Source organism: Neophocaena asiaeorientalis, unplaced genomic scaffold (assembly GCF_003031525.2).
Source record: "Neophocaena asiaeorientalis asiaeorientalis breed wild unplaced genomic scaffold, Neophocaena_asiaeorientalis_V1.1 scaffold131, whole genome shotgun sequence".
NCBI lineage: Eukaryota > Metazoa > Chordata > Mammalia > Artiodactyla > Phocoenidae > Neophocaena > Neophocaena asiaeorientalis.
The window spans coordinates 3,613,898-3,637,733 of NW_020173201.1; the positions used below are offsets into that span (position 1 = coordinate 3,613,898).

General features: G+C 37.5%; 1 protein-coding gene across 2 annotated transcripts in view; it reads left to right on the plus strand.

The window, feature by feature from the left end:
- The window catches only part of PRKG1 (protein kinase cGMP-dependent 1), a 1,182,852-nt gene that overhangs the window by 1,120,244 nt on the left and 38,772 nt on the right, over positions 1 to 23,836 (plus strand). For both annotated transcript variants that reach the window (XM_024744836.1, XM_024744835.1), the window contains exon 10: positions 18,198 to 18,294. In XM_024744836.1, coding sequence (XP_024600604.1) covers positions 18,198 to 18,294 — 97 coding nt within the window. The remainder of the gene's footprint in view (positions 1 to 18,197; positions 18,295 to 23,836) is intronic.

The window sequence follows — 23,836 nt, forward strand, 5'->3', positions numbered from 1 at the left end:
CTGTTGTGGCTTCTCCCGTTGCGGAGCACAGGCTCCGGACGCGCAGGTTCAGTGGCCATGGCTCACGGACGCAGCCGCTCCGTGGCATGTGGGATCTTCCCGGACCGGGGCACGAACCCGTGTCCCCTGCATCGGCAGGCGGACTCTCAACCACTGTGCCACCAGGGAAGCCCCATCTTTCCTATTTTTGACGCTCAAAACTTCAGAATCATCCTTTTCTCCTTTCTTCTACTCACACCTCACATTTATCTAACAGCAAATCCTATTGACTCGACCTTCAGAATATGTCCCCAATCCAGTCGCTTTGCGTTACCACCTCAGTCCAAGCCATGTCTTTTCTGGTCTTGATAACTGCACTGGCTTCTGACTTGTCACCATATTTCTGCGGGTGCTCTCCTATTGTATGTTTTCAACCTAGAAGCTATAAAAATAGACTGCTCAAAACCCTACAATAACTTCCCTTTCATTCAGAGTAAAAGTCAAATCCTTACAGTGCTCTGCAAGGCCATAGGCAATTTGCACACCAGCCACCTTGCCCCCAATCTCACCTAATTGTAACACATAGCACACTCTTGCCCCAGAGTGACTACAGTTTGTCTCCTCTGCCCAGAATACTCCGACCCTAGATTCCATGGGGGGCAGCCCTTCACTAAGACGCCTCCTTCTCAGTGAGACTTTCCCTAATTACCACAGTTAAAATTGCAGCCCCCCACTGCTGTTCTGGCATCCCTATTCCCCCTTCTTGCCTAATTTTGTTCCATAGCATTTACCACAGTTTAACATACTATATTTTACTTGTTTGTCTTTTTCCTCCACCAGTATGTAAGGCACGTGGCAGGGGGGTGGTTGGTATATTGTGTCCACTGCTGTATTCTCAGCATCTATAACAGTGGCTGACATATGCTTGATTCATTGGTAATTCGCTAAAAAGAGTTCAAGAGATCATAGAACTGCCTGATTTTGTTGAAAATATAGGAAATTAGAATTCCATTTTGATTGTAATGCTCAGGTTGCTTAAATGGCCTAAAATAATTCCAGGGGTATTTTATTTCACCTTGGCTTATTTAGTTTCAGTTATTTACCATAGTCTATCAAATGCCTTTTAGCATAACTGTCTTGCATAATTTACCAGTCTCAAGAGAGTTCTTGTTAGATTGGTAAATGCTAAAAAGATTACCGAATTTTCCTGGAATCAGTTTGTCTCTCACAGCAGGATTATTCTGTCATTAGCCTGGGGATAATTGCTATCACTCTCAGCCACTTGGTTCCCATTATAAAACATGCAGGGCAAAGGTCATGTCTTACCAACATTGAAAATGTACTCTGTGGTTTTAGGTCAATTGAAATATTATTTCCATGCTGAAAAATAGTGACTGAAAAATGTGTCATAAGATGTGAAATGGGTCAAGCCTGCCCCAGGCATCTCTCAGGCGTTTGAGTCATTTACAGAGACGGCTGAGTCCCTGATCATAGAATGTTCTGGTGAATGTCATTTTCATTTCACAGAAACTCCAGGGTAGGAAGAAAAAAAGGAAGTTGTTTGCCTTCTTTCAGGACTATTAGATGTCTTGTACCCATCATTTAAGTAAAGGTCACAATCCATCGGGGAAAAAAGATTGAAAACTTTTATGAATTGGGTCAACATGGCAGTCATAATTGCTAACTGAACTTAAGGTATATTTTGAATTCCTTTGAAAGTGTGCAGAAGTTGTTCAATATCAGTAGATTCTATCCAATGTTATGGTGAAAAAAAAAGATTATATAATTCTAAATTGCAAGAGATCTCATTTTGTCAAAGACACATGTTATTAGTGGAATAAAGGTGTAGTTAGAGAATTTTAACATCTGGTCCTTGAAGCACTTTGACAGGATTGAAGAATTATTATTATTATTTGTGAATTATAGCCAAAGGAGGATAGTAGGCAACATGAAGTTACCATGAAGACAGGAGTTATTTCCAAACTCCTCTCATAACATTTATAAGATTTGCAGTCCCATCTCACAAGTAATACTAATAAGGAAATATTGCTTATCTAACTAACACTTAGTGGTAACAGTCACACCTGATTCTTTTTTTTTCCCTTGAAGTAATGCATTCATAATGTGCTATTTTACTACAGAGGATAAAATGTATTCAATTCGGAAATGATATATAGATTGCACAAATGGAAGGTAGTTTTCTCACAAGAAAGAACCCATTACATATAGTAATATCTAAAGACCTAAATAAGAGCAACATCTGTAGATATCATTTCACATTGACAATGTAACACAAAAGTTTCCCCTTTTCACTTCTTTGTGAAGTTTCACTGGGCATGTGTCCAGTTATATTATTGTTTTTCTGTGGGTAATGAGTGAAAAGTTGCTTTGTAAGTAATGAAAAACTGATAATTTCCATGTTACTTCTTAACTTTATGTTTCTAATTTCAGATCTCCTTCCCCTTCCAGAGGAAGTTAGTGATGCCATAGCTTTAAAATGCCTGTTTTAGCTGCAAAACTCAAATGTTCACTTTCTGTTAGAAAGTCTAAAGCAGGTGGTATACACTTTCTTAACATTTGGAATTCTTTAAAGGCAGGTAAATTTGAAGTTCAGGTGTGGGTAGGTTAAGCTGAAGTCATAATCCTGGTAACATTTTCCCAAATAAAAAGAAAACCTTTCTTTTGAAATGCAATTGTGTAGTTGTAGTTCTCAACTGCATCCCTGCCATAATCATTACAGCCTCATTTTCATTAACTTGGCATAAATCCCCAAAATAATGTTTGTTTTGATTCTGATTTGGATTTTCAATAGAAAGTAAAAGATGTGAAATGAAGAGGTAGCAGCTAAATCAGGAGTTTAAGCCACTGTGCTACTGATCTCAGAAGGAATCTGGTCTGGAAGGAGGAGACCTGAACTTAAAGTGGAAGAGGCTCTTGCTGTTAAACTTATAGGGGTTATCTTTTGACTTAGAAGCCCCTACTTTTTTCCATTTGTCCCAACTGGGCAAACATTATTTAAAAAGTGATCAAATCAAGCCTGAGAATGAGAGGCCTGTGTTTCAGGTTTTTCTATGGTGGTTCTTAATGCTCTTCTGCATGTCTCCCACTGGGCTGTGTACCTGAGCCAAGTATCTGTTCCTCTTTACTAAGTGAGCTTCTAAGAAAGGGCATGGCATAGTGCCATAAGGAGGTGCTCAACACAGACATGGAATGATAACAACAGGATTATATGCACAGTGAAAATGCTCTGCTTGACCATGTCTTAGTTTGCTCTTGTGTGTCCATGTCTAGAGGACTAGGGACCTTAGTCAGAACCTGTCAGATATGGACCAGGCTCTTCAGGTCAGCATCCCTGGGTGGAAATGGACGTTTGATAATATTTGCTAGAATGAATAGCAGTGAAACAACTGCAATAAGTGGATTCCAAAGCCTTATCATGTCAATTTCATCTCAAAAACATTTGTCTTTTTAATGAGTATTTTTCCACTGCCATTAAACATCCCCGTGTGATGTTAATTGTATTGTATATTAATAGCATAGCCAATAAATTCATGTGACATGATGAAATGTTGCATATATGCTTTGATGGAGCCTAAAAAAAGAAAACAGGTCTTTTGTGTCCTTTTCTGTTGTCATTTGTCAGTAAAACGATAAGGAATTTTCTCTCCAATTTATTTTATCTTCAAAACTCACCTCTGGTAATATTCCCCTAATAAACACATTATTTAGTGGGATAAAGACATTATAAATCCTGTAAGGCCTTTATCAAAGGACTATTTATGATTATTTGCCAAAGGCAAGAAAGTAAAAGATCTGAAATTTAGCCATCCGCTCCTGAAAGGCACAACTACAAATCTCTGGTCCGGAATGGGGCATCTGCAGTTTCACCTGCATGTTAATAAAACCAATGAGATCCTTTGTGCCTCTAGAACTTGGCCAACTCTTAGTCCTGTTTCCCAATGAACTGCCCTCAAAGTGGCTTTAAAGAAGTGACACATACTGAATAAAGCCCCAGGAAAATGGGAGAGGGGTCTGTTTGCAGGGTTAGGTCACTGAGCAGCTTCTTGGCAATTTTGACTTTGGCAACGATTCATCCTCAGAAAGGACACCCGCAGACCCTCAGACTTTCTGTGAATGCCTCTGGAGACTCTGTTTCAGGTATTTCCAGGCTCTGGATTATGATGGTCATTGTCTGACTCTGTATCTATTGCCCGACTGTGACTAGGAGCATGGTGATGTATCGTCTGTCTCTCACAAGCTCAGGGAATAGTTGAAGGTAAGGATCTTGTGCTGAAGCAACATGAGAACTTTGTGCTTTGTCCACGTGACAGCTCATAAATTCCATATTCCTCAAGAGTAACGGCCAGTAGAATTGTGAAAGGTATATTAAATTTAAATTTCAAAAGGAGACCCTCATGTACCCTTCTTTTAATAGGGGGTCTGGAATAGACTGTAGAGGTCCCATGTTTCATTCATCATATAGTTCCATCATTTTTGGTTTAATCATTTGATAGCACCTGATTATATAAAAGATGGTTCCGAAATTAAATGGTGAAAATATAGCATAAATTGCAGTATACTGCAGCAGTAGAAAGAGTTAACTAGGTCTACTGGGAGCATCATAAGCCACCAATGAAATCATTTTGAATAAATAAATTGAACATAAGGAAAAGAAATAAAGTATCAACTTTACGGCATATTTGCATGTTCCTAAATTAATTTTTATCTCTATATAGTAACATACCATTTATCTCTAGTTTGCTTGCTAATCTACTACCTAGATTCTAGCCCAGTGGGGGAAAAAAGACAACTTAGAGCAGCCAAAAGTCCACGGACAGAAAACTCAGGCAATTAGTGGTAACAAGAAAAAGTACCTGGCACACAGTAAAAATTCCATGAAAGGTAATGACCATCTTTTTATTATTATTATCATTATTGATTGCTTATAGTTCTGTTTTAGATGCATGATCTCATTTACTATTTACCATAACTCAATGGCGTTGGTTTGGTTAGCACGCCCATTACACTGTTAAAGACAGCTGAGGCACAGGGGGATCTTGTAGCTATTCAAACTCTCATAGCCATTGAATAGTGGAGCTGGGATTTGTCCAAAGTAGACTGGCTCCAGATATATTTTAATCATTTTATTTTATTGCCTCCTTAGGTACTCACTGATTGCATAAATATATTATAGTTGCAGTCATAACAAACTTGGCTATCTGGCTTTATAGCTTGCAGAAAATAAGTGTGTCTGGGTCAGAAATGGGAGGTAAGACAGGCTTCCTGACTCTATCAAAAGATAACACTTAAAAACTTAGCAACTAAAAAAAAAAAAAAAACTTAGCAACTAATAACAAATATTATACTATAGAATTTTATTAAAGTTATCTTAAAGGTAACAGCACACTAACGCTTTATTTAAAATGATGGTCTGGGGTTATCTTCTGAGTGTTCTACTATATTCAATAAATTACGCTTTAAATGGTTTGAAAGAAAGTAATCCAATCTAGAAATATTGATCCCCAAATTATTTTTTAAAAAGGTGAGAGAAATATACTTGGTAATTAGGAGGGAGAAGCTTTGATAATCATTTCTTGATGGTGCTAGATAACTGGGGTCTTACTGTTAAACAAGTAGTCATACTTTTCAGTATGTTTCAAAGATCCAGGATTTAGAAAGTATCCAGCTTAGCTAACTTTCCCTAAAACTTAAACTAATGGTTGAAGAGCCTTTTGCCTGTCAGTAGATTCTTGATCCACTGATATGTTGGATATCAAATCTCATTTGTTATGTCACCGAAGAAAGGTCTTCTCTTTGAACAAGTTGTCTGGCAATAGTCTAAACTGCCATATTTAAGAATACAGATAGTAACATAATTCTACCCCCTACATATAAATATTTTCTAGACAAACATGACAAGACCTGCAACTGTAATGTTAGCAGCCTGAAACTGAAAACTACAGTAATTCTTATTGCCTTTTTTTACATCTGTTTTCCAGTTAGCAAGTAACACTCTAGAAATTAATAATCATGTTTATTGAAACTATTTCAAATCTTGTTTCTTACATTAAACATAGATTTGAGCCTTATTTCAGCTTCATACATAGGCTGGAACACAATTTAGAAATTTTAAGTTAACTTTGTGCAAGCTGAATAACTCACTTGCGTCAAGGTCATCTTGTGGCCCATGTTGGTGACTTGATTCTCCAGAATTTAACAAGAAAAGCCTGTACGAATCTTGTTTCTGAAACAATTGTCAACATAGCAGTGGATGTGTTGACACCAGAATGTCAATGTATCAGCTTTTTAAAAGACAAAACTCCACAGACCGACTATCTATCTATCTATCCATCACCTATTTTCTATTACTTTTTTAAAAACGATTTATTTATTTATTTTATTTATTTTTGGCTGCATCGGGTCTTAGTTGCAGCACCGGGATCTTCATTGAGGCATGCGGGATCTTTCATTGCGGCACGCTGGCTTCTCTCTAGTTGTGGCCTGTGGGTTTTCTCTTCTCTAGTTGTGACGTGCAGGCTCCAGGGTGCGTGGGCTCTGTAGTTTGCAGCACGTGGGCTCTCTAGTTGAGGTGCGCAAGCTCTCTAGTTGTGGCGCGCAGGCTTAGTGGCCCCAAGTCAGGTGGGATCTTAGTTCCCTGACCAGGGATCGAACCCGCATCCCCTGCATTGTAAGGTGGATTCTTTACCACTGGACCACCAGGGAAGTCCTGATTTTCTACTACTTTTCTTAAGTGAAATCTTTATGCAAATAGCACTGTAATATATTTCATTATTACTGAAATTTCCTTTGCAGTTCAGTAAAAATAGAGTAACCACTGCTAAAAATACATTTCCTCAATTTGTAATTGTTTACCTCATATTTTATATATTGTATATATTCACTGAGGTTTATGTTCCATCTATTTTTCTTACACCTGGCCAAATACCACAAGTTCTACAGAAATGATGAAACTCTGGGACTCCTTCAGCTTCCCGCTTGGAAGGAGAGACCACCCTTCTCTGCAGTCCCACCCTCTGAATTCCCTGATTTCCTTCTAGCTCACTTCACTGGACACCTGCTCATTTTTGGCTGCATCGGGTCTTAGTTGCAGCACCGGGATCTTCATTGAGGCATGCGGGATCTTTCATTGCGGCACGCTGGCTTCTCTCTAGTTGTGGCCTGTGGGTTTTCTCTTCTCTAGTTGTGACGTGCAGGCTCCAGGGTGCGTGGGCTCTGTAGTTTGCAGCACGTGGGCTCTCTAGTTGAGGTGCGCAAGCTCTCTAGTTGTGGCGCGCAGGCTTAGTGGCCCCAAGTCAGGTGGGATCTTAGTTCCCTGACCAGGGATCGAACCCGCATCCCCTGCATTGTAAGGTGGATTCTTTACCACTGGACCACCAGGGAAGTCCTGATTTTCTACTACTTTTCTTAAGTGAAATCTTTATGCAAATAGCACTGTAATATATTTCATTATTACTGAAATTTCCTTTGCAGTTCAGTAAAAATAGAGTAACCACTGCTAAAAATACATTTCCTCAATTTGTAATTGTTTACCTCATATTTTATATATTGTATATATTCACTGAGGTTTATGTTCCATCTATTTTTCTTACACCTGGCCAAATACCACAAGTTCTACAGAAATGATGAAACTCTGGGACTCCTTCAGCTTCCCGCTTGGAAGGAGAGACCACCCTTCTCTGCAGTCCCACCCTCTGAATTCCCTGATTTCCTTCTAGCTCACTTCACTGGACACCTGCTCACAGGTGCTGAGATACAGTACAGATTTCTAAGTTCAGTTCATCAATTTCCTGTTCTGAAGGGGAAGCAGTAAGGTTTTCTGTCCTCTATCTGCTGTTCCGTTACGTCGGCAAACTTACAAGAGGGCAAATCAGACTGAGAATCCAATCAGATACTGTCTGTTCTCTGAACATGAAAAATGAACATCCAACATCCAGATCATTAAACCTGGTAGAGAGAAGCAAGTCAAGGTGATGCTCTCATCACAAGTATAGCCTGTTCTATTGTCAAAAGACCTTGCAAAACCAGGTTAATCCTCCAAGGCCTTGTGAATTTGGTTAGTTGCTAACTCCTGAGAGAAAATTTAATAACGTGGGTGAGCAAAAGGAGGTCATAAAAAGAGAATTGAATATAGGGTGTAGCCAAGATGTCAACTCCATCCCTGGAAAATCTGTGAGGAAAAGAAAGTCAAATATGAAAAAAATATTCTCTGGCTGTTAAGTGGTATAAAGAATAGCCATAATAGGTCTGAATGCCCTGCCCAATCTCCTTCATTTCACTCTTTCTATTATTTATTAATTATAAAAAAAGAAGAAAATAATTTAGTGCTATTCAAATAGATATATACAAATGTCAACATAGAACAATGCTGGGCTTTGCATCCAAATGGCAATGACTTGATAACAAATAGGTAGTATTTGCTGAGACTTCATTCATTTGATAAATGCACCATCACTGTTACTGAACAACTTGACATGGTGGAAAAAATTTTTTTAACATCTTTATTGGAGTATAATTGCTTTACAATGGTGTGTTAGTTTCCGGTGTAAGACAGAGTGAATCAGCTATACGTATACATATATCCCCATATCTCCTCCCTCTTGCATCTCCCTCCCACCCTCCCTATCCCACCCCTCTAGGTGGTCGCAAAGCACCGAGCTGATCTCCCTGTGCTATGCGGCTGCTTCCCACTATCTATCTATTTTACATTTGGTAGTATGTATAAGTGACATGGCAAAATTTTTGCTTAATTTTCTTCCTTTCCACTTAATATTTTGTCTACTAAGAAAAGGACATACAGGCTTCCCCCATTTTAAGAATGGATGGTATTCTCAAAGACCATTTGAGAATAATTGTTTGGAACTTGGGATATATTTCTCTGTGATACTTGTATACTTTGTAATAGATGTCTGTCACATACATATCAAATTAATACTAATAGCTCATCAAAACTTACATATGATCATTAGCCTTGGTATTAAGAGCTGTATAGACTTATATCTATTAATCTTATTTTAAAATACTGATGCCCGGTCCAAAATCCTGAGGTTTTATTAAGGTCTGTTTTTCACTCAACCTAGTTAATTCTGATATGAATCCTGGGTGAGAGGGCACCTCTGGTGTATTAGAGTCTATGGTGAAATGCATTAACAGTTCTATTTTGAACATCAAGTCATATGTTTCCCAGCTTCTGGGTCAGGGGTCTCCTGCTTACCAGTTGCTGAGAGCAAGACCCCCTTAAATGAAAACCTCTGTAGTATTTCCTGAAATAAGTGCTTCAGGAGTCACGGATCGGAGGACAGGATTGGAGCACAAAAGAGGCAAAAGAGAAGCTGCGGGTACCAGGGCTTTCTGTCAAGTGTGTATTTCTTAGGACACTTGGAATCCCAGAATGGTCAAGCTGCCGGTGAGCTTCATAGGCCCGTCTAGTGCAAACCCTTCATTTTACAGAAAGGGGAATCTGTTGCTCAGGCAGACCCTGGGCCAAATCCTGATCACGTCTTTTCCTGTATTCCCAGAGGCCTGGGAGAGTGGCTTATAGTCTCATTTTCTTCTTGCCACGCACTGCATTTTACTCCCTTTTCTTCCTTTGGCTCACTGTGACCATGACCACATCCCAAAGCCTCTTGTCTCTGAAGTTCGTGTAGAATCCTTCAGAAATAAAGGGGAGCCATGAAAAGCGGGGTACATAGCAAAGGTCCTGAGTCCAGAAGTAAAAGCTGACCCCCTAGTATTCATTTAAGTCTTTCCTAATCCTTCTGTTCCTAGTTCAGTCTTCTGACTGATCCCTTGATAAAGATCATAACTAATTATGAGGTTTAATTAAGCTTAAAATTTCTTTCAATATTTTAACCCTCATATAAAAAAATGACCTATAAGAAAAGGCAAAGAGCTCTTAGTTTGGGGGTAGAAAAGAGATTTTTATATTTGAGGAGAAAACTTGGGCTTTCTTTACCCATCCGTTCTTTAGAAATGTAGTCGATGGCAAACACTGTCCTCATGGAAATTGAATGAGAGTTCTGCTGTAATGGATATTTACCATGGAGTGGCATGAGGCAACAAAATGAGGATGAGGGATTCTTCCCACAGGCAGAGTTGTTGCAACAGTGAAGGTAGAGAGAGTTATTTTTACCTACCTTCTTTCCCCTTAAACTTCAACTTCCTGGCCTTTGGAAGTTGTGCTGTGCCAGTCTGGACCACCCTCGTCCACAATCATAAGCAAAAGGCTCAGCATGAAAAATTTGAACGTGGACTTGATATCTGATAATATTAACGGGTTATTTCTAATGTTTTCTTAGATGTGATAATATTGTGGCTATGTTTAAAAGGGAATCCTTACCTTTTAGCAATATGTGCTGATATATTTACAGCATATTCTTGTAATATATTTACAATATTCTTGGAATATTTTCTATGTAAAAATAATTGAAATGAAATGTAGGGTTTGTCTTTCATTTATGATATTAAAAATTAATTGTACAAACAAACAAACTCAGGATGACACTCTGAGGTTTGGGAAAGGGAGAAGGAGGAAATTAAATTGTACTGAGATGAGAGAAAACTTTCTCAGACCACTAGCCCCTGATGGCTATCCATTTATATGAAGGAAATATCTCTTCTGGCATAAATAAAGTTGGGGACTGCATGCTTTTTTTGGTTGAATACATACGTGCAAGTATCTGTATTCTCTGAAGCAAAAATAATAATCACTGAATAACTTAATAACTTTCTATTTTGGGCCAGTGACTCTGTTAAGGTAAGTAACAAACACCAAAAGGGAAAAAAATTTTAATTCCTTTTTGCCAATTTTTTTCATGGCAATATATCTTTACTTAGGCCATAATTTCAGAAAAAGAAAAGTTCATTTCAAACTACTATATGGAATCTATTTTAAAACTGAATAAATAAAAATGCATGTTGGTCAATACATTTCAAGCTAACATTGGGAGCTTATCCTCACTCATCTTTTACAAATGCTGCTCTGATGTTCAGATTTTTTAAAAATTATCTATTGAGCATCAGTGTATTTTCATTTTGAGTCCTTTTAACTATCTGGAGTACACACACCCACAGGCCACATCATAGACAAGAAGACATCAGTGCTTAGCTACAGGAGTCACATTCTTGACATAAATGTGTAATAAAATAGCATATTATTCAAATATTTTATAACTTGAATGTTTGCCTTTGTTTTTCAAATATCAGAATATTGTAAAAACTGTGAAGATAGAATCAGATAGTAAAAAATATTACAGACCACAAGTCAAAATGTCAGTCCCTCATGCCTTAGTCTTTGTGACTTTGGCTAAGTCACTTACCATCTCTGGACTTAGTTTGTTCTTTTTTTTTCTTTTTGCGGTACGCGGGCCTCTCACTGCTGTGGCCTCTCCCGTTGCAGAGCAGAGGCTCCTGACGCACAGGCTCAGCGGCCATGGCTCATGGGCCCAGCCGCTCCGCGGCATGTGGGATCTTCCCGGACCAGGGCACGAACCCATGTCCCCTGCATCGGCAGGCGGACTCTCAACCACTGCGCCACCAGGGAAGCCCAGTTTGTTCATGTTTAAAAATGTGAAGGTTGGATTAGATGAGCTCCCAAGGGTGTTGATCCAGATTTTGAACCATGTAAATATCTTAATACTTTGAGATAAAGCATCTTTAAAGTTGTCTGATTCTCTACTATCTTGTTTAAAGGAAATTGAATTTCTGGGAATAAGTGTAAATATGCTACAATGTGAAACATGCCCAAGGTTTCTAGTTCTAATTCTGGTGTTTCATTACTGAAATCAATCACTTATCAGCAACTGGTCTAACCAGTTGCAAAACAGAAGTAAAAATATTTCTTATCCCATCTTCACAGAGAATCGGGGAGGATCAATTAAATGAAATAAATTTTAGAGTCCTTGGAAGAAAAGAAAGGTACTTCCTAAATGCAAAGTATTTGCATCACTATTATTCTTATTATGCATCAGATATGAGCAATGCAATTTTCCTGTGTATTCCTGTTGGCTTTATGTTCTCAAGGGAATGTATTTGAAAAATAAGTAGAACTATTTCATGGCTAAAGTACTTAAAAAAAAAGACTGTATTTCTGAAAACCACAATTTTGGAAATACAGAAAGCAAACTAATGCTATCTTAAATTCCCTGAAGAAGAGATTACATTTTCTGGAGAAAATTGACATAATGAAATACTTTATATTCATTAAGTTACTTTCAAGCTTTTTATTTCTTCAAGTTTTTACCACTACCGTTAAAAGACTAATGACTATACCTGTATGCTTTATGGCCAAATAAATTAGAAATTGTCCCTTTTTGTTTAGAATTTTAGAAATAGGGTTTCTTATGTTTACAGGTTTTGTTTGTTTTGTTTTCTTTTGAAAAACGCTTATAGTAATAGAGACTTTTGTAAAGTGTTATTTGAAAAACATTATTTCAACAGGAAATAACTCCCTATACAAATCTTGAACAATAAAATGGTTCAGGGCTTCCCTGGTGGCGCAGTGGTTGGGAGTCTGCCTGCCGATGCAGGGGACACGGGTTCGTGCCCCGGTCCGGGAGGATCCCACATGCTGCGGAGCTGCTGGGCCCGTGAGCCATGGCCGCTGGGCCTGCGCGTCCGGAGCCTGTGCTCCGCGATGGGAGAGGCCACGGCAGTGAGAGGCCCGCGTACCGCCAAAAAAATAAATAAATAAATAAAATGGTTCACAGTTTTCCAATGAAGTCAGAAGATTCTGCTTTTAAAGTTTAGTTTAACAATGAGACTTTTTAATAAAGCAATTAAATTAATAAGAGATGACTGGTGACTTGATTATAGATTTAATAAAGACTATCCATTTTTATTTTAGTGACTAAACTTATTTAATCCCAAACATTTTAGAATCAGGGGAATAGGACATGTAGTAACTATTTTCACATACACAAAGTTAATGTAGCACAATGAGGTGATAGTCCCAGTAGTTTAAGCCCAAATCACATCTGTGTTAAATATGCAAATAAGTATTATTGGTCCAGTTTTCAATTCTGCTTTCTCTATATATAGTTACTTGTCTGGCTGAATTTGTATTTACTCTTCAAGACCTACAAATTACTTAATGCACCAAGTTTTATTAAATCAAGAACTGTTATTACGTAAAATCCTGTGTACCAAGTTAAGTGTTTATTCAGTAGATGGCTAGCATTAGAGCTTGCATGCATCATAGACCAGGTATACATATTTTGTGCTTAAGGTCGACTGTCAAAAAGTTCTCACCTCCTTTAACTATTTCTGTAAATATTTATTTATAGATATCAAGGTTCTTTGATCACATAAAAAGTGGAAGGATTTCTAGGAGTTTATCTGAACATTTAAGTAAGCTAGGGCTCTGATTTTATGTATACAACTCATACTTATTTACTTAAGTGTATGTTGATACCTTTACAAAGGCCTACATGTTGAATTCAGGACTTGGAAATACAAAGTCACTGACAGAGCTGGGACCACGCGTCCTGAGCTTCTGTTTGTATTCTAGGATGTGCTCTTGCATTATTTTTAAGTCCAGAGTAGACATTGTCTGATTGAATCGCATCTTACCTATTAAAAGTTACAGAATAAAAATCTTAGTCATAGATGAGAGTTCATGTGTGTTTACTGAAACATTTTATAGATTTCCCCAAGAACTGATAAAACTAAATTCAACAGGAAATAAAAAGATACCCAAGAGCAGATGAGCACAGGCCAAGCAGTGGTGACTGATCTGCATGTAGGTTAAAAGATGCTAAGACTTTGTTTGATTTTCCTTGGAGACCCTTAGAGTAGACTTCTGAAACTGATTTGGATTATAGATTTTGCTAAAGTAAATAGGGCACATTAGCCTTTTGTTTCATTGGCTTTTAATTACTGGCTTTTGTATCCCATCTGGAATGTCCATTTGGATTCTTGGACCTTACTTTAACACTGCACATACTATTGTTTGCTTTGTAGGATAATGCTGAGCCATTTCTGCTATTGTAATATCAAGGTGAAGATAAAATTTTACGTTTCAGACATTTTTGTACTGGGTCATATTTGGTTTTCAGTATTAAGGAGAGATGTTTGCTTCTTAATAATAGTGGTCAGTCGTAAGGAATGGAACCCAATTGTGTTATTTTGAAATGATGACAGAATTGATTCATGGATATCTGGCAACAACAAAAAAAGAAACAATTATGGTGAATAATAAAGGACATCTGAGTCTTACTCTTTGGTTTTGTGGAAGCTGGTGATATTGGAAGAGATGGAAAAATAAAAACTAATGGTTATTATCTATTTCTGAAAGGAAGTGAATATAATACTGGATAGATATGTAGTTTTAGATAAAGAGAGGTTAAGATTATTCCAGTATTATTTTTCTGTTTCTAGACTTTGCATGTATGTCTTGGTCTGTTTCTAGACTTTGCATCTATGTCTTGGTCTTATCATCATTACACCTGCAACTTTACATTTTCATTGCTTTTAGAACCTCCTTTGGTGTATAAGCAGAAATGAAAAGAGAAGGTGAAAATGTAGGCAACTTTGTTTCTTTCTAGTAGTTCTTGAAAGTTCCATATTTCACTATTTAAAGAGTACCCTGTACAAATTAGTGACTGTGGATTCTAATCACCAAAGCCCCAGGTGAATCTTATGGTCAGGTATGTTTGAGAAATGATATATTATCTCTCTACTTCACCCAACACACTTATTCTCTTGTTATATAGTTATTTGCATGTTGTTAACCTATTTTGAGAGTTTATAAGCTCCTTGAAGTTATACAGACAGAGTATGTCAGTATCTGCACTTTTCTGGAAAGAGAATCCACAGCTTTCACCGTATACCAAAAAAAAAAAAAAACAAATGAATACAGTTGACCCTTGAACAACATAGGTTTGAACTGTGCAGATCCACTCATCTGCAGATTTTTTTCAGTAGTAAATACTACATGATCCAGTTGGTTGAATAGGCAGATATGGAACTATGGATACAGAAAAATTGTGGATATGGAGGATCCACTATAAATTATACATGAATTTTTGACCGTAGGAGGGTCAGCGCCCCAACCCTTGCATTGTTCAAGGGTCAACTGTAAATAATAGTATTCTCTTAAAAAATCTGTATCTCAAACTAAGGTAGCAACATTAGAAAATACATTTCATACCACTTGCTAGATTTTAAGCAACCAAACACCAGGAATTGAATGCCTTACTGATATATATTTCCCTTAGCACTTGGGAACTGTCCCTCTCATAAACACTTTTGCACAGATGGATTTTAGAGTTGCATAAATCTGGGCCTAATTCTTTGGACCTGGTACCCCACAGTAGTAAGTAAGCTAGGTACTTGTGTTCCATGGTTACCTCCTTCAGGCAAGAGAAGTTTTATAGGACAAGAGCCATTTACTTAACCAATTTATTTTGTCTCCTAACCCACTCAAAATTATCAACTCTAAAGAATGTAGAACATAACGGATAGATTCAAATTATTTTCAAATAATTCCTGCGTAAAAAGAAAGAATGAAAACGTCCCTCCAAGTTACGAGCTAGAGGGGTGAGATACCTCCAGAAGCTAAATCATCTATAGTTTGGCTTTTTTACAAAGGTCTCTTCGGGTGGTGATTTCCATGTTAAAAAACAAAGCTATTTATTCAAAAAGGAAAAGTGTACAGAGTCTCTGTGATGAAGCGACTCCCTAAAGAGTAATCTCAATGAGGAAAAAAAAAGACATGACGTTCTAAGCAACAACATTTCCTTGGTTGGGGCTTCCCTGGTGGCGCAGTGGTTGAGAGTCCGCCTGCCGATGCAGGGGACACGGGTTCGTGCCCCGGTCCGGGAAGATCCCACATGCCGCGGAGCAGCTGGGCCCGTGAGCCAGGCATTTCACCAACCACTCCATAAAAATCCCCCAACTAGGAAGTATTTTAAAAATTCACCTAGAAATAATAGCAAAGTAATTAGCAAAGTTTTGCATTCTGCATCTGTCTGTTTTTTTATCAATGTTGCTTTTTTTTTTTTTTTAAAGCTGTGTTAGCCATTACAGAGCTATTGTTCATTCCTATGGGTCTAGGACAACAGGGGCAGGAGTCAAGGCCAAGTTATGAGTCCCCAATACTTTTGCCATGAATGCATCACACTCCAGACTCATTGGACAGCTACTGATTTCCTTGGATCGTTTTAATCCAACCCAAAATTCTTCTATGGCTCTGGAACCTCCTGAGGCTTTCAGAGGGGTTAGAACTATGGTTCTCAACCCTTAACTGTACATCAGAATCACCCAAGGAGCTGTAAGAGTGTATAGATATGTGATACTGCTTCCAGAGATTGCTGATCAACTTGATCTGTGGTGGGACGCAGATTAAGTGGTTTCTAAAAGATGCTCAGGAAGTTCTGATGTGCAACAAATGGCTGAAGATGACTTGTTTAGACATTTCCAGACTAATTTTACAGAACCCAAATATAAGGATTTGGGGGGGAGGTGCGTCTTCAAGAGCTATAAGTAATAACACCATACTTTAAATATATAAAATGGTGTCAGAGTAGTCTGAAAGAGTTTACCCTCTTCAATCTGAGATTTCTAAATCCAGCAAGCACATAAGATATTATTTAAAAACAATCTCATTAAGAATTTGACTGCCGGAAATTCTTGAACACCTACATATTATCATGGTGGAGCGGGGGTGGGGGGGGTCTGATCCCAGCAGGTGTCCTTTTTAAACACCTGTTGGAGTGAACTCTGTCACTGACCCTTTAAATGGGATGGAGTTTTAATTTTCCAAAAGCTGTGAGCCAGTTGGAATGCTAGAAATGCACATTTGTTGCTTATGTTCCATTCTAGTAAACCATCTCCTGAAGTGCTATGTTGATCTCTTGATTGTGTAGTTAATGAGAGAAATCTATAGATACCATTCAGAATGCCTAGCAGTCTTGTTTATAGAGGTTAACTAGAGAGAGTTGATTTCCCATCATCAGCTAATAACGAGAAACACTGTTTACCATCTTGTGAGTCTTTCAAGAATTGATGGGTTAAAAACCAGAATTGTCATTGTAAATTGGAGAGTGTTGAAAGCTCACCTAGATAACTGTTTTACATTTTTCCCAAGTGGAGAGTCTGAATTTGTGTTTGATTATAATGAAATAGCTAAAATGTTACCCAGCTTAAGGCCAAACATGCCTGTGAATGATTCTATCCAAAAGCTGACATAAACACACTGTGTCACTATTTCAAGCATGTTCATCATGTCTATCTATAGCATACTACTGAATCAGGTACCGCCTGGCTGAAGGTCATGGGTTACACATAGCTCTTCAAATACTTTATTTCTGAGACAGCTGAATTACTCCCTGACCTGACTTTAGTGAGTGGGAGGGTCATCATCTGTATGCCTTACTGCCCTTTCTAAAAATAGTAGGGGCTTTAATAAGGAGATATTTTAAGCAGCTCATATTCACTTGTCTCATCAGGGGAAGCTTATTTTGGCCACTTGCACGTGTCCAATTTGCATGTGCCTAGAGTTAAACTTTTGGAGGCTAGTCTGTGCTCCTTCACCCCACTCATCTAAGAAACTGGCAAGCATAAAGACACTGGAATTACTAGCTGAGAGTCAGTGGGTAAACACAAATGAAGGGAAGACACTTTTTAGAAATGTGAATATGCTTCCGAAATCATCCATTTCAGACATTTTCACATCAGTCCTCAGCTTTTCGGATCTGTTTTCATAAAACCTGGCCGTGATTTCACTCCAGAGACCTCAGTGATCTTGCCGCTTTTAATAAACATTAATAGGAGCCACTGCCAGCCTGTGGATAAGGGAAACTAATGAGAAACTGCCATCCAAAATCAACAGCAAACACAAAACCAAGCAAAACCAAAAAATCCAAAACAAAACCAAAAAAGAACAATCTGTGCTCACAAGAAGACGCATAGAAAAACACCGAGATGTAACTTTGATTTGATAACTGGATTTATCAGTCACGTGACTGACATGCAGTGGGTACTTTGTATTTTTCTACTCTGAAATACAAGTGCAAGTCTATGTTATTCTGCACAACTGGGACCAAAAAATTATGAGTGTGAGAAAACGCAGACTCTAAAAGCAAGATGGCGTTTAAGCAGGTAAACCCTGTTTCACAGTCATGTCATTCCAGTACAGTTGTACGTGGTACTCGTGTTTCCACCTCTAAGAAATTTCCATTTTTTCGCATCAAAAACTCCAGATATGAAGCTGAAGCTGCTTTCTTCGCCAACCTGAAGCTGTCTGATTTCAACATCATCGACACCCTTGGAGTTGGAGGTTTCGGACGAGTAGAACTGGTAGGTGATTGCTCTTTAAATGCTTTTGAGAGTCCTGTCTTCCTTCTTAATTTTTTCTCCTAGATTAAGATTTCTCTTTTCTTCTCTCTCTCATCATTATTGTTCCTAAATTGGTACCAAATACTCTCATTTCAGCACAACAGAGTTTGCAACAAAGTGAAATATGTTATGTAATCAGTAAATGAAAAATAAAATAAACACCAACTTAATTTTTAGAAAACCTCTGCATATTAAATGAAAGGTAAACACACTTACTTAATGAGGAGTCATAAAGCACTTAATACCCGCTGATTTTCTGTGATCTTTGTTTACTTCCTTAGTTCTGAGCAGTGCTCACTAACTTAATTATGCACTCTATCTATAATCACAATAACTGAAATATAAATTTAAATATATATAAAGGGAGATGAGGTATATTTACATGTATTATATATCTATGTATATAACATATAATTATTCTCACGACTGCTTTAAAAATTAAGTAAATGGTGTTGTAGTTATTCTGTAGTTATAAGCACCTATTTAGATTATAGTATATATCTATACACACATACATATAACTGTATTAGAAAATATGGTATGAATATTTTATATAATATATTTCACACACATGTTTATTTATGTGTATACACACACAGCTAAGTGAAGATGAAGAAGACATTTTGGCACAAGTTCGTACATTAAACACATGGCATCAATATGGTGTAAACCAAATGAAAGCATGTTCTATTGTGCCTTTGTTTAAAATATAAATTTAAAAACTGACATATTACAACAAAAATTAGAAAAAAATGTACTCTTGTGACTGAGTTGCTGCATTCCACATTGTGTGGATAAAAACCATATTTGAGAATGTAGATTAATGTCCACCTCTCCTGAACATGGAGGAGTCCCTGATATCAGACACCAGTACAGTACGTTAGGAACTCCCTGAGACTGTGTACAGTTCAGTAAATAGTTACTGTTGCCATCAGGCAGTAGGAGAAATCCCCTTCCATAAAAGTAGATTGACCTAGCACTATTTTTGTATTTGTCCATTTGTGCTGTAGTTGGGATTTCTGACTTTGATGGGCAGAATGATGTTATTTACTTAAATATTAGACAAGAAAGGTTTAGAACCGTAAAGTGTTTCACTGAATTTGTGTGATGCTTCCCTTAACACTGGCTGGAGATACTATAGTAATGCTGCTGCTGACTTGATTCCTGACTTCATAGTGTGCCTCTGGGCATCTAAGTATTGAATGTTTTCAATTACAGGAGTAAAAATCAAGTAAGGGCTTAGAAAAACCTCTTTTCTGAATCCTGCCAATTAATGCAGTCTTAGATTTATTTTTCAAGAACATTAATTTTGTGATGAAATAGAACTTCACATAGTTAATGAAGATTTAATGACTGTTATACATGAACAGCTTTGCACGGGGAGTGTTGGGACATTAGAAACAGCACAGAGTGTAGCGCTCGTAGCCATGAAGGATTTATTGTCTGCTGTGTTTATTTACATAGTTGTATGTGTCTAAACCCCTCTCTCTATGAAGCAGTATAAAGGACAGAATTCCCTAGAGATTAATTTTATGGCCGTTACAGTTTCTTAAAATTATTTTTTAAGGACTGTGGACAATAAAATTGCTGTTTTAGTTGACAAAAAAAAATCAACATTATAACTTTGTGGTCTCCTAAAGAGGTCTGATAGCTTCAAATTGGGAACCTTTAAGTTACCAGTGAGATATTTTATGAAATACAGGAATTTACTTAGGATTTTTGAAATACTGGAAATCACTTAAAGACACTGAAACCACTTCAAGATGCATAATCAAATGCCAAGCTGATAGTGGAAAACTTCTAGAAAATTCCCTCAAAAATGTGAGGAGGCACAAACAACCACCAAATTAAGGAAGGTTCAAAGTGGGCATATTAAAGGTAATGCAGTTTAAAAAGACAAAATATGTAAGTGTTTGTAGGCATGTGTGTGCTTGAGTACATACATATTTATATATAATCTTCATCCCAGGAGTGATAATCAAAGGCAGTTCAGCAATTTTCTTCTCATGGATGTGATATTTTACACGTCTACACAAATGTTTTTAGACTAATGGAAATCGTAACCCCAAGGATTAACTTAGGTTGGAGCTGTAGCCTGGTTTGAAAAACTTTAGATGTATTCCTGAATGATAAACCCATGATGGGTTATAAAGTATAACTAGTACATCATGGGTAGAGGTGCATGTCTTTAACCTCTGAAGTGACATCATCTTGTGTGATCTTGCACTTCCCAAACACACTAGGAGATTATCCTAATACCCAAATTGTCTTCACTGTTCGAGGTGGACTACCCATTTAAGTGATCACTGTTATTACCCCAGAATCCATTGCTCCCAGTTCTTGCCACTTACTAACTGTAATGTTGATCAGGTAAATGACATTATAAAAATTACCACAGTTACACTTTAATTTTATAATTCTATTTTTAAAAATTTTCCCAGGTGTTGATTATAAGATGATAAACTACTGAATTGGGTATGAAGAATTAAGAAATTTGAATCTGTGAACCCCATTTCCTGTTAGAACTAAGTTAGAAGTGCAGTTTTATTATCATTTGATATACAGATCATGTTATTTGCTTAATGTAATACCATTCAAACACTTCTTAGCATTTCTTAATTTTTATCATTTATGTCAATTTAGATGAATTTAGATGCAGGGGTATTTTTCAGGCAGAAGAACTGCTAAAATAATTTTTTGCCAACTTTTAGAGATGAGAACATAATAGAAACTTAAATATTTGTTCAATGATGAGACCAGAAGCTTGAAGTGAAGGTCTCATAGGAATGGGAGTTCTGTTCTTAAGTTATTCAGTCTATTTCATAAATACTTTTAGCATAAGTGATTTCAACTAGTTTAATATCAGACATGTCTTGTTCACACCCATTACCTTCGGGAAGTCATTTATACTGCTTTCCTTTCTGTGATCTGGTATATACCGTATTTTCTGCACGTATTTTTATTTTTGAAGAACCACTTTCTAACTTATTCAGTGCTACCTGTTTACAGAATATTTTCCAGAAGACCACATTCCGTTTATAATAGCACCTTCAGCTAAAGAACTCAGCTTTTTTAAAATATATGATTTACTTGTTAAAGCTATAAGACATCTAGGTAATTCTCTTAATTTACAAGATGTGACTGTAAAATAAGGAGATGGATTTTACAAATCACAAGTGAAAATTAGTCCCATTGCTTTATGGTCACATTCCGAATTTACTCTCCTTTGCCCTTGTCAGAGAGGTGCTTGCTTTTCAGAGTAGATTGGTACAAGTCAAACTTTTTAATCTAGCAATGCTATGTAGCGGTTGCTTTAAATAATAAATATGTAATCTATTTATTCAGCAATTCAATGCCTCTTATACCAGAGCACCATACTTGGATAAAATATAGGAAGAATGATATGGAAAACATAATCTCTGTCTTCTTGGATTATATTCTTTCTACACAATTTATTATGTATTTATGTAGTGAGCTCTCTGCTGGGATATACACAGTTTAACAGAAAATAGCCACTGCCTCTAGGGACTCACAGTCCACTAGGAGGGACAGTCATGCAAACTAATAAGTAAACCCATAATCAGAGTATGAGAAGCACGTGCTCAGTGCGTGGAGGGGCAAGATTTCTTAGAGGAGGCAGCATTTCTAAGACAGAGGGATCGACATCAAGGCGTTGCCATAAATAACCTCAAGCATTATGGTCTGCTCTTGTAAAATGAAACTACTGCAGGATAGTTTGTTAATAAACTGATATTAATAATGTTTATTAATAAATTAGTATGACTTTCTTACTAAAATCATCGAGCTTTTCATTTGAACCCAGCTTTACAATCTTTAAATGGCTCTCATATCCAGTATATAATTTTGCCTTTAGAGCTATCATAGGAGGCATAAGCCACATTTCACAGGAGCTAAGTCATGAATAATGTGTATAAGTGACCTAAGATCCCACGGTCACTGAAAGAGCTGTTGTTTTTGCCCAGAACTACTGACTTTTAAACTAGACTTTTTCTGTTTTTTTTTATCATTCTGACTACTAAAGATATTTAGATTCTTATTACCACCACTAACAGCCACCATTATCAAATCAGACAAGTGTCACTTTATTATAATAGGTACATGTTTGTTTTTTTAAAAAAGTCTTCTAGAATTCAAGAACCTGTCTTAGACATAAATACGGAATAGATGCCATGATTATCTGCTATTCACCTCTTCTTCTGTCGAACCTTCAGAGACTCTTTTTTCTGTCTTCTCTTTTGTGGCTCCTAGTTGAGTGTTAAAATATCTGTGGAGGAAAAAATAAAGATCAGACAGTATCACGTGGTAGCTAAAAGCTAGAGCTCTGGAATCAGACTGTCTGGATTGAGGTTTTACCAGCTGTGTGTGATTAGTCATTTACTTAAACCTCTTGAGCCTCAGTTTCCTCATCTCTAAAAGGAGGATAATAATAGGCTGTGTGCCTCAGGCATTGCAAAGATTAAATGAGTTAAAATCCCAAAATAGTGCCTCACGTATCATAGGTCAGTAAGTGTTGGCAGTGTTGTTATTATTATTAAAATATTCTAATGATAACTATCATTTTCAGCTCTACCCATAGAAAAGGAAGGGAATGAAATATTTTACTCTTTTTTCTCCCATTGTTAGGCCAAGTGCTGAGAATACAAGCATTTCTCCAATACATGAGTGAGGCTAAGGTGTTCAAATGACCTTCAGTGATAGCTTCTATTAAATTCCCCCAAACCACTAAAGCTCCTTACTTTCTGATCTGTCATGAGTAGAGATGGGAAACAATTTTCAGTCTTCCTCACACTAAACCTTTGTGTACCTGAAGTAGTCTGCTCTTATTCATCCATTTCTCTTCTAAATCGTAAAGCCCCACCTCTTAACCTCTCAACAGGAAATCGTTTCTGGTGCAAACTGCTAAATCATATCCAGTTTCTCCACAATCTTCTTAAACCATGGCATCCTGATTGGGCATAATAAGGGTCTGGCTCTTGCCAAATGGAGGACAAAGGTCTTTTCTCCTGTGCCACAATCCCATGATCGGATTGCCCAGGAGGGGGCAATGTGATAGCAAGTTGTAGGAATTCTGCCACACTCACAATCACATTTGTGTAGCAGGGTCTGTGTGCTGTACATATGGGCATCCATACCACTCTCATGGCATTTTTGCCAGCTGCTTGGTCACTGTGTGTCACATGCAAGTGACGTGGAAGGCTATGTAAAGCAACAAAAGAAATAGGGACTAAGAGATGATTAAGCAAGAAATTAGGCGATAAACCTATTGCTCAGTCACAGAGTTTTGTTTCGTCATTATGTAAGGGGAAAGCCTAAGCCAAAGGGAAACCCCACATGAGACGAAAACCCTTCAAGAGCTTCTTACTGCCAAGCCACATGACAGTGAAATAGAATAGCTGTGGGATCGCTGGACAGCACTGCCCTTTGTGCCCACTGTGATTTATGCTGCAGGGGATGCCTGGGAAACCCTCCCATCCTAAGACCT